The following is a 12,212-nucleotide window of genomic DNA, read 5'->3' on the forward strand; positions in this document are numbered from 1 at the left end:
TTGGTGCCACATCAACAACACATCAAAAAAGGACTAGAATTGCCAAAAAAATAAAGATAACGGACTAAAACGAAAATCTAAAAATATAGAGGACCAAAATCGCAAAGTGACAAACATATATAACTAAAAAAACAATTTTTCCATAAAGATATGAATTCCAATGTGGGCCAAATTTGAATGCTTCAACGCACGTTCTTCTACACTCACAAATATTTTGTGTTCAAAACACACACACACATATATAAAATCATTAGACAAAATTACTAAAAGTTACATATTTTACTTGTGGGAAGCTAAGCATGGAGATACAACTGACATTTTATTTTGAAAATGAACAAACATTTAATTACTTTTTAAAATACTATATTACATAAAAATTCTACTATTTAGAATTCTTATTTCTTATTTTAAAAAAAATTTTGTGCCCTAGAAATTCTGTACACACATGCCATCTTAATTAATGGAGATGTCCCAATTGAAGAGTATTCTATCTAAATAAGATAATATTGTCCCAAGCGAAAACGAAATGATAATTCTCACTATACGCTTTCAACTTTTACATTTATTTCAAGTTTAATTTCGAATAAATTTCTATCATTTTTTAAAATAAAATATTAATATTTATTATATATAAAGCGTGATTAATTGGGATTCATGTTAAGTGTTCTCAAAATCCTAATAGATAAATGTGCAAATCTATTATAACACTTTGTAGTTAAACTCACTTAGCACAGTTTGGTTTGAAGTATGATATAAGTAATATATAGATAAGTAATATAATGTAATAAAAAATAAATAAAAAATGATAGTTAAAATAGTATTGGATTTGACTGATAAATTATAGTTTATTTGATTTGATTGATAAAATTTTATATAAAAATGTTAAATGACTATTTTGCCCTTTATTAATAAATAAAATAGAAATTATATTATTTAAAGGAGTAATATAGTAATTTGAATTCAATGATTTGATTGATATGAAATAAATAATTAATGATTTGATTGATGTAAAATAAATAGTTAATATATGGATAAATAATATGATGAGAAGAACGTGAGATGTGATGAGATGAATTATACATATATAAGTAATACAGTGAACAGAACGGTGCCTTAAGTACTACTCAACTTCATTGAAAAGGAGCAGTTCTGCCGTAAGATAATCTCACAAACATATATATATATATATATATATATATTTGAAATGAGTCAATCCACTCTGTACATATAATGAAAAGTAATATTTAATTTGACATAAAAACTAATATTTTTTATGTATCGCGGTAGTGTCACAAAACTTTTGTGTATAAAAAAATATGTGTTTATTTTTGACCAAGTCCAAACTGACGCGCTAGACCCATTATATTCCAAACAATTACGCACAAGCATTCGACGACACCAGTTTCATCTCCATGCCAATCCTTTAAAAATTATGAGCTATATATACATTTCTTACATAATGTGTGAAGTAACCAAAAATGTGCAGGCAATATTATAGCATTGGAGTGATCAATTGTAAAAGCTTAAATTATTTCCGTCAGTAGCTCGCCAGTTGTATTTATTAATATTTTATAAATATATTCAAAATTGAAACAAATTAATTCTCCAACTTAAGTTATGATTGTTTGAGTTATGATTTTTTTTTTATTGAATTGTGTTATGGAACAATGAAAATTACATACATACAAAATTATCTGATCATATGTACGTGTACTAATGAAAAAATCTTTTCGTTTTGATAATTTTGTAATTTTAACTACGTGTACCCTTATATAACGTTCATACCTATAACATTTTTCTGTTTTTGCTACAAGGTTTCATAAGTTAGAGTCCAAATCTTCTACATCATTAATTTCTGTAACTTCTTTTTATTAGCTTCCCACTGTCCTCGTATAAAAATCCAAAATGATATATAATAATTATATATATATATTTAAAAAAATAATAAATTTGACTGTGTCATTCTTGCAATATCGTACACAACTGATCTATAAATAGTTGCATATTTAATTACCCCCAGCAAGCCAACACTTGAACATCACCTATATATCCAAACTCCTCACTTTACACTAAAATGCTTTCACTTAAAAAAGCGAGAGCAGTACTCTTCTTTTTAGCCATATTTATTCTCATGACCGTATTCGAAACTCGTCCAGGAGGGGTTTCGGGCCAGAAGTGTGGTTGCGCACCACAAGAGTGCTGCAGCCAATATGGTTATTGCGGCACAGGTGACGCATATTGTGGCAGTGGCTGCAGAGGAGGCCGCTGCTACTCATCTCAAAATAACGGGGTTTCCGGTATCGTGACCGATGAATTCTTTAATGGAATACTTGATCAAGCTGATGGAGAGTGCCCCGGGAAAGGATTCTATACTCGGGATGCCTTTCTTGAAGCGCTTAGTTCATACCCTGACTTCGGGGCCGTTGGCTCTACGGACGATTCAAAGAGGGAAATAGCAGCATTTTTCGCTCATGTCACGCTTGAGTCAGGATGTAAGTAGGAAATTAATTATTATTCAAAAGGTCATATATATTTTCATATGCTTGGTTTCAATAATTGTATAATTTTCCCATACGCTTTCTAAATAACTATTGCATTAATGTCCAGTTATGTGCTACATAGAAGAGATAAATGGTCCATCAAAAGCAGCAAGTGGTGAATACTGCGACACTCAAAACACAGAGTATCCATGCAAATGGGACAAGGGTTACTACGGGCGAGGTCCGATACAACTGTCATGGAACTATAACTATGGAGCTGCAGGAGAAAGCATAGGTTTCGACGGGCTTAACGATCCAGATATCGTGGCCAGGGATCGAATCATATCATTCAAGACGGCCCTTTGGTTTTGGATGAATCAATGTCACCAAATTATAACTTCGGGGCAGGGTTTTGGTGGAACGATTCGTGCCATTAACGGCCCCCGTGAATGCGATGGAGTGAATCCTAGCACGGTTAGAGCCAGGGTGGGCTATTATCTAGAATATTGTGATAAACTTGGAGTTGATCCTGGTACTGATCTTAGTTGTTAAAGCTCTAAAATAGATTACTGGTTGTTTCATAAGAATAGTAGCTTTTGCCTTTTGCATTTTATGGTTTGTTTTTTTTGGTTCTCTTTTAATTAGGAATTTGTATTTTTTTAATGTTAGTTTGTATTTATAATTCGATATTTTATGTTAATTTATTTTTAATGAGTTGACTAGTTTTTTTTCTTTTTTTTTTTAAACAATAACCATTTATATCCATTGATCAAGTATCTAAACTACCATGTTTTACATGTACACTAATAAGGGACAGAGGTAAAGCCTCCAAAAGATCTACGTTACTTCCATTGTGTATGGAAAAATCAGAAAAACTTAAATTGATACTCAATCTTTCTTATTTGTCTTCAAAACTTAATATAGGTTAAATATTATTTTAGCTCGATTTTTTTAATCAGGTTGGATATTAGAAATACATGAAATTAGCTTAGCCCATATGATTAAAAATCAATCTGCTCGGACAAAATTTTAGTGAGGTTGATTTAGTAATTTTATAGTTATTTTTTATTATTTGAAATTAGAAACTATAATAAAATGATAAATATGCGACTAAAGTTATGAATTTTAGTGAATGTATTATACATTCAATAAGAAGTTTTCGATCAATCTTATTTTTATTTTGCAAATGTAACCACGTCATAAAAAATGCTGAAGAAAATATTATAATTTTATTAAAATAAAGGAAAATTACAATTTTTAATTTTGGTCCGGTAACTTTGTCACTTTGCGATTTCGATCCTCTATGTTTACTTAAAGAACCGGAATCAGGACCAGAATCGCAAATTGACAAACATATATGACCAAAAAATCAATATTCCCTTAAAATAATCTTGTCGGCTTTATTGTTCAGGTAAGAAAAACAATCTCGACTTACAAGTCAGATCGATGTTATAATAAAAATATGTCCGAACAATTATCAAATATTCCTGCAGTTTGACGTTTAATTTACCTTTATTACAAACCGTCGTCGCTTCTGGATTCAAAGAAATGAAGTAGCCATTAAAAAAGTTGCAATTTTCACTCGTACAAATTAATTAAGATTTTCTAAGTGCTTTCCATGCTTTTCAATGTTTTCATTGTCTATAGCTATACGAATATACGATTAATTAAAATTAAACTCAAATAATTAAGTTTTGATATATTGGTGAAACCTGTTTTAAAATTTTCATAAAAAATACTCATATATTATTATTAAAGGCAAAATATATAACAAACTTTTAATTAAATATTTCCCACGTTTTCTTCAATTTTTCATTCAGATTAAAATACCACAATTCTTTCGATTACGGGCAAAATATAGATAAGGGAAACTGTAAATTTGGTCATGTATGTTTGTCACTTTGCGATTTTGGTCCTCTATGTTTTCATATTTTAGTTTTAGTCCTGCATGTTCCGATTTTTGGCAATTTCGGTCCTTTTTATTCGAAAATATTTACGTGGAACTGTACACGTCAGCTTCACATCAGCACTGAATTGGTGCCACGTCAGCACCACGTCGGAAAAAGGACTAAAATTGCTAAAAAAAATAAAGATAGCGAACTAAAACTAAAATCTAAAAATATAAAAAACTGAAATCGCAAAGTGACAAACATAGGGAACCAAAAAATAATTTTCCATATAGATAACCACATATCATTTCCAAATCAAACCTCTATGCATGGGTCGAATCTATCATTTGTTTTGTTTTTTGTTTTTTGTTTTTTGTTTTGGAAACAATATCATTAGTTTTTGTACATGCAATAGTATTGTGTTAATGTCACTCCCAACACGTTCCCAATTATTAGAATTTTGGCTGCCACAGCAGTCATTACGATAGTTTAAGTAGTCAAGTTTCTCAAATTTATTCTTATAGTAATTTTTTTTTTTGAGCCAGTTATAGTAATTTTTTCGATCTCCTAATTATAGTAATTTTTTCGATCTCCTAATTAATTATTTGACGAACTTAATTTTGGCATCTTCAAAATAAATATATATCTAGCCATTCAAGATTTATTTATTCTTATAAATAATCAAGTCTAATCTTATGTTTCACATCTAGTTGCTCTTTATTTGTTTTTTTTAAAATTAATTTCGTCGAACATTTTGTTATTAGCTCTAAAATCATGAATAAATATTTCCTACTTTCTCATAGAAAAAATCTGGTCCACGATTTTACATGTGAAGTTAAGTAAATTATGGGTTCGACTAGCTTGAAGTTTTTCTGCCCAATGGGAAAGTTGTGACCCAGAGATGCAGAGATGCAGTCAAGTCAAAGTATTATTGCATTTTGGGAATGATCTATTGGCTCTCAATGATATATATCTAATGAACTAATTATTATTATTTTTTATTTTATATATTTTTTTATATACAACACATATATGATATTGAGAAACCATACATCCACATCAAAAGCTATGGTAACCTTTGAAGGTGATAGCTTTTGTGGTGATTCACTTTTGACTAGTGTCTCACATCTCTAACACATCGATCATATATGTGTGTGGCATAATTATTATTTTTATTTATTGGAAAAAGTAAAATGGGTTATAGTGTAATTTTAGATAGTTTTTAGGAGAGCTTCTCGAAAGCACTTTTCAGGTTTTTTCTTAACAAAATTTTGAAAAATTTGAAATTTTGTCAAAAAAAAAGAAGAAAAATGCTTTTTATAAACTCTCCAAAACACTAGCTTATGTACGTACATTGATTTTTATCGTATAGAATTCTCTCATTTGATTTATTATATTATATATAAATTAATTGCAATAAATAATGGATGCTATTATTCTAGCTAGGTACGTAAATTTGCCGTCAAAAAAAAAAAAAAGAAGCTAGGTACGTAATTAAAATGTCATGTCTGTTGACTTGAAGTCAACTTTGTAATTTCCGTCCTTCAGTAGCCTAGCTTCTATAATACTGTTCAATCTCATTGTCTAATTGACTTAAGTCAACTCTCACAAAATATATTTTAGAAGGAAATACAAAGATTAAAGGTGGAATTCTTAAAATAAGAGCCAAAGTATGAGATGCGTTTGTTTTGAATTAATTGGTAATAAGTGGGTGGCGTTCAAATTTTGGATAAAATTAAAAAAATCGTAATTTCAAACCGAAAAAATCAAACATCGAACCGAATTGAACCGAACCGAAAACCATATTTTATAATTCGGATATAAATCTTAAAATCGAAGTTTATTTGGTTCGAATTTGGATTATATATGTCAAAACCGAACCGACCGAAAAAACCAAAATTTCATTAAATTAGTAATTTATTTATATTTGTATTTATATTATATATGTTATGAGATGATATTTAGTAAATGAATAATCATTTTTAATAGTTCTTAGTTGATTGTTGTTTATGTAATTCAATTTTTTTTTATTTATAATTGGTTAATTGATGATTGTTTAATATAATTTTTAGTTGATTTTTGTTTATGTATTTCATTTAAATTTTATTTTAAAAAGTTTTACTAAGAAATAATGTAAATATATAACATATTATATTTTACAACATATTTATATTATTAATTTTGAAAATAGTATCAAAATCGAAATAATCGACTGAAATAATCAAACTGTTTTGGTAGAAAACCAAATCGAATCGAAAAAAAACGATTCATATATCAGATTATATAGTTCTAAAATAAAAATAAAAAAAAACAAAATAAAAAACCGAAAACGGAATCGAACTGATTGATGAACACCTCTATATTTTTTTGTTATGTATTATTGATCAAAGCGACCAAACTGAACCGTATAAACCGGTCCATTATAGTACAAAACCGAATTTTATATACCGAAAACCGAAAAACCGAACAGAATTTGGACAAATTAAAATCGTATCGACCGATGAACACCCCTAGTAATCAGTTCAATTTTTAGGTATTTTTTTAAAAAATATTATTTATTCTAAACATGATTCAAATTTATTCTAAACATGATTCAAATTTATTCAAGCCTCCAAGGCCACTTATAATGAATACAATTGTACAATCTCATTGTCTAAATATAACTACGTACCTCCTCGAACCTGCTTATAATGAATACAATTGTGCCAGTAGGTAGACAAAAAGGTTCTTGCCGTTCAATTACGCAAATTAAACATGTTTGGATCTTCGTTGACTTTAAGTCAACTCTGTAATTTCTTTCTCCACCAGCTGGAACACTGTTAGTGACACGTCTCAATATTTTCTTGTTGACTTGTGCCAACTCTCACAAATTGATCATAGAGGGGTAATTATAGTACCCTTAAAAAAAAATTTAAAATGACTTATAATAAATTATAATTATAATTTGAGTTAACCATCTTGCATAAATCTAACTATTGACTAGCTAGCTAATTAGTGTGTATTGTGTGTGTGTGTTGTGTATATATATATATATGCCATTAAGGTTTTCAATAAGATCGATGCATGGACCTCAAACATGGAAAGAGATGCAAGAATTATAAAGTTGTTAACCCCTCTACTGTTTTTGATTTTATTGAGCAAGAAGCCTGTAGTTGCTACAACTTCAAGCCTCCAAGACCATGGAGTCAGGTGCCTTGACAGTGAAAGACTCGCGCTCCTCGAGTTTAAAAACGGGCTGAAGCATCCTGGGCAATTGCATACTTGGGGAACTGAGGAGCACAAAAAAGATTGCTGCAAATGGAAAGGAATTCTTTGTGATAATCACACCAATCATGTTGTGGAATTGAATTTACGAGATATAGAGTTGGGCAAATTTCTTATACATTGCGGTGTGTAGTTCTAAGTACTTATGGATTTTGTAGATATATAAGTCATTGACAATGACCACCGCATATTGAATATATGTAGTGATATTGTTGCAGGTAATATTTCTGAAGCTCTTGGAAATCTGGTGTCTCTTTCCTATCTTGATCTCTCGGGTCATAGGTTCCAAGGCAAGATTCCTGATACTTTTGGGAATTTGACGTACCTTTCTCATCTGGATTTGTCGAATAATAGACTTGAAGGTGCTATCCCGGATAGTTTAGGAAATTTGATGCACCTTTCTCATCTTGACCTGTCTGAAAACCAACTTGAAGATGGTATTCCTCACACTTTCGGGAATTTGACGTCTCTTTCGCATCTCTACATGTCTTTCTATAATTTAAATTTCAACCAAGAAAGTGGTATTAATCCAACTCCTATCTAATTTCTGTTTTCTAAGAAGTTATGCGGCCACTTAATTAATTAATGTTCTTAACGTTATATCTTTTAATTTGAAGGTTGGTTAATTCCTGAGGCTTTGGGGAACCTGGAGTCCCTTTCTGTTCTTGATCTCACTAGTACTAAGCTCAAAGGAAGGATTCCCGATGCTTTAGGAAATTTGACGTCTCTTGTATATCTTGATCTCTCTGTTAATGGTCTACAAGGAAGGATTCCTGATAGTATAGGGAATTTGAGGTCCCTTTCTAATCTCCATCTTCCTTTAACAAGCTTGAAGATTGTATCCCACCTAGTTTGGGGGAATTAACGTTCCTTTCGCACCTTGATCTCTCTTTCAACCAATTTCAAGGTACTTACTCTCCTCAATCCCGTAGAAACTGATTGTTTTAAATTGGCTTGACAATGAGAATTGTTATTCATGATCGTTTCGGAATTCTACTATGTTATTGCTGTTATCGAATGAAATAATACATATATATATACAAGCATGTTAACCATATCAAATTTGTTCACAATCTAATCTAATATTCTAATATATATTAAAAAGTCTGATTTTAATTATTAAATGTCCACTTTGTCCTTGTGTGAACATTAAAATGGTGAAAGTTTAGATGTGAGTTTAATAACATTAAAATGGTCTGAGTTTAATTGTGAGTTTTCTTCTTAAATGCCTTCCTATTAATTTAATGTCATGTTAGATGAATTTTTATACAAACAAATTTTTTTGCATCTCATTGTTCAATTAAATTTTTTTGTCATGCTCTCTTTAATTTATTGTGCAAATATAAAATAAATTGTATTTTTAAGTTCAATGCGTAAATAATTTTGTTTGTTATCCAAATTGTCGTAATATTTAAATTATTGTCTTAAATTGATATTTGTATCCACATTCGTGAGTTTTTATGTATCTATTAAAATTTTCATTTTATTTTCACTAGATTTAAAAATTATTTGTTCGATTTAGTCGTGTTTAATGGAGATAGAATGAAAAATTATAAATTTAGTTGTCATCATTTGAAACTTAATTGGATAAAAAATAGTGATAGTCTAAAAATAATTAAAATAATGATGACAATGTTATCAATTGTTTTTATCTTAAAAAATGACAACATATACAAAAATACATGCATTATTAAAATATAATATTTACAATATAATGTATCGAATTTTTATTTAATAATATTTAGGTAACTATATTATTTTTTTATTAAAATTATTAGTTACGTATAATAACTTACCGATAATAGTAATTAGGTTATAAATAATTTTCTTAAATAATACAACAAATAAATTAAATTTATCAAATCTAATATCTAATTTAATATAATAATAATATTATATTACTATTATAAAAGTATGAGTTTGAATTGTAATTTTACATTATTATCCCTCAATTTGATACATGAAAAATTTGTATCCCCAAATTTATATATAAAATTTATTATAAATTATAAATCCACACAAAATTAATTAATTTGTGTATATAATAATTATTAGTAATACTAATAACTCCATATATACAACAACAACAATAATAATAATAATAATAATAATAATAATAATAATAATAATAATAAATACATATAATAATTATTAGTGATACTAATAATAAAAATAAATACAGAATGTGATTGCGTGTAGATATATCTCATAAAAAAACAAAGTGTAAATTAGTTTATTGTATATTGTTTGTCTAATATTAATAATAAATATATAAATTAGGAAATGTCAGTGCACGAAAACCTATACAATATTATAATAATAAATAAGAAAATTTGATTGCACGTAGAAATAAAGATTAATATCCAATGAAACGATTTGTTTTCATAAAAAATAACTTCATATATACATTAATTAATGTATAATAATAATAAATACATATAATAAGTATTAGTATTAATAGTACTAATAATAATAATAAATAAATATATTAGGAAATGTCATTGCACGAAAATCTATACATTAATAATTGATTGTTATGATGATGATGACGACGACGATGATAATAATAATAATAACATTGAACGTAGATATATCTCTTGTAAAAAAACTTTAAAATATGTCGAAAAGGAGGGTTGAAAATTTATTTAATATATTACGTTTGGTTCATTTACAAGAAATATTGATCGAGCAAATACTACCACAGAAAATCAACTAAAATATGTCTATCAATTAAGCTCGAATAAATCGCAAGTGCACGAGTCAAGTAATAATATAGTGTACAAAGTACGAGTATCGTCCCACAGAGATTGATATCTGACAAAATTACTCAAGTATTATTCTTTAGTTAATTAAGATAACATGATAATAAATTAATAAACTAAAATAAAAGATGGAAAAAAAACAAAATAATAAAATTAAATTCAGAAAATAAATAAACGATTGTTAGGATCTCGGTTCACCTACCCCTTTTTCTTTTCTAATAATTGAAATTCAGTTCTCAAGTCATGCTTTTGAAGGAATTCTCTAATCTATCAATATACTCTGTCGAGTTATATTAATCTAATTAACAAATTGCAATAACCAAGTGTCCTTGTGTTATTTAACAATTGCAATTGCATTACGATTTGTGGAATCCTCTAGCTTTCGACCTATTGGACTATGACTATCAACATGTATCCAACCTCATATGTCTATGTAAGTTGTAGATCCATGGACTATATTACCCTATCATGTTATAAAATCTCCTTTCAGTATCAATTATAACACATAAAATCAATTCGAAGTTGATCAATCTCCAAATAATCAATAAACACAGTAATATAATCAAGAATGCATAAAAACCAAATTCAATCTTCAAGAAAAAATCAAAACAAAGATTTGGGGGTAGGATCCCCTAAATCCCAACAAATATAAAAGAAAAAAAAGAAAACTAATGTTTGCGGTTCTTGTTTCTGGTTGAGTTCTTCACGCCGTCTCCCTCTTCTCACGTTCCTTTCTCTCCTTGGTTGATGGCAGCTGCTCGCCTCCCTTCCGTTTCTGATGTGTGGAACTTCGGAACTGTGGGGACCCGGGTTGCTAATCTCATCTTAGGGAAATTAACGATTAATAAACAATTAATCGAACAATAAAAGAATATTCAAACCAAGAACAAACAAATTTTTTTTTTTAAAGAAGGCCCCTCGCTCGATCGGGTAAACTTGCCCGATCGAGCGAGCAAGAATATCCTGCTCTCGGGTCTGAACATATTTGGCCTCGCTCGATCCGCAAAAGTCACCCGATCGAGCGGGCTCCAAATTCTGGAAATTCTGCTGCAACTTAATGCTGTCAAACTTGGAATATAAAGACATCTAGTCTTATACAAGCTACAAAATAATATACATGCATTGACAAATAAATCCTAACTCATAAATACATCAATTCATGAATATAAACTAGGATTTACCAAATAGAAACATGTACAAGATTCTTTGTCTTCTAACATGTTATTAACAATACATATCATCTGCTTAAAACCCGAATCACCACATGCTATCTCTCTTCTCAAGCTATCCAAGCCAACTCTAGTTTGATCATGCCCCAACCTGATGTAATGCACACATACAAACAAAGCAACAGCCGGATAACTCCGATGAGAATAAATCTCAGTATGAATAACATGCATATACATCATTTAAGCATATAACTCATTCATATCATGAACGTTACATAATAACATAACATGCTAGCATTTATAAACGCATATTCTAAACCATAAAAATCTCTAGGTTAATGCATAAATGCAATGCATGTGCCAAGGAATAGGCTATCAAATCTGATATCAATAAATCGTAGTTCTGGGATCCCGGGGAAATAAAATCTTTAACCGACCACCGACTCTCCCAATCGAGGTGGTGTTAAATATCTCAATTTCCCTGAATTTGGTGCAACTATAGTGAGTCATCTAGCTCTAGAAAATAAATCTATATTTCGTGCCATGAGTCATCTGACTCTGGAAGTAAATCTACATTTCATGCCACTTACTACAGTTCTCCAAACGTCATCTGCACTCTAGGCCATTCTGCCCTCTGTGCTTTTCAGG

At 29.3% G+C, this 12,212-nt stretch overlaps 2 protein-coding genes across 2 annotated transcripts; both read left to right on the plus strand.

Moving 5' to 3' along the window:
- The first annotated feature begins 2,074 nt into the window (after positions 1–2,074).
- Positions 2,075–3,032, plus strand: LOC140871439 (endochitinase EP3-like). The gene is made up of 2 exons (XM_073273949.1): positions 2,075–2,492; positions 2,608–3,032. Exons 1-2 carry the CDS (start codon positions 2,075–2,077, stop codon positions 3,030–3,032), a joined length of 843 nt encoding a protein of 280 aa, XP_073130050.1.
- Positions 3,033–7,318: 4,286 nt separating this feature from the next.
- Positions 7,319–9,013, plus strand: LOC140875802 (uncharacterized). The gene is made up of 3 exons (XM_073279596.1): positions 7,319–7,758; positions 7,852–8,154; positions 8,251–9,013. Exons 1-3 carry the CDS (start codon positions 7,446–7,448, stop codon positions 8,496–8,498), a joined length of 864 nt encoding a protein of 287 aa, XP_073135697.1. The 5' UTR covers positions 7,319–7,445; the 3' UTR covers positions 8,499–9,013.
- Positions 9,014–12,212: the final 3,199 nt, after the last annotated feature.

Source organism: Henckelia pumila, chromosome 1, assembly GCF_033568475.1.
Source record: "Henckelia pumila isolate YLH828 chromosome 1, ASM3356847v2, whole genome shotgun sequence".
Classification (NCBI taxonomy): domain Eukaryota; kingdom Viridiplantae; phylum Streptophyta; class Magnoliopsida; order Lamiales; family Gesneriaceae; genus Henckelia; species Henckelia pumila.

Excerpts from the sequence above, each read along its gene's own strand:
- LOC140871439 (XM_073273949.1), top strand. The coding sequence starts at position 2,075 with ATGCTTTCACTTAAAAAAGCGAGAGCAGTACTCTTCTTTTTAGCCATA. Across the intron at positions 2,493-2,607 it reads TGTCACGCTTGAGTCAGGAT|TTATGTGCTACATAGAAGAG; the intron begins GTAAGTAGGAAA and ends ATTAATGTCCAG.
- LOC140875802 (XM_073279596.1), top strand. The coding sequence starts at position 7,446 with ATGGAAAGAGATGCAAGAATTATAAAGTTGTTAACCCCTCTACTGTTT. Across the intron at positions 7,759-7,851 it reads CAAATTTCTTATACATTGCG|GTAATATTTCTGAAGCTCTT; the intron begins GTGTGTAGTTCT and ends ATATTGTTGCAG. Across the intron at positions 8,155-8,250 it reads AAATTTCAACCAAGAAAGTG|GTTGGTTAATTCCTGAGGCT; the intron begins GTATTAATCCAA and ends TTTAATTTGAAG.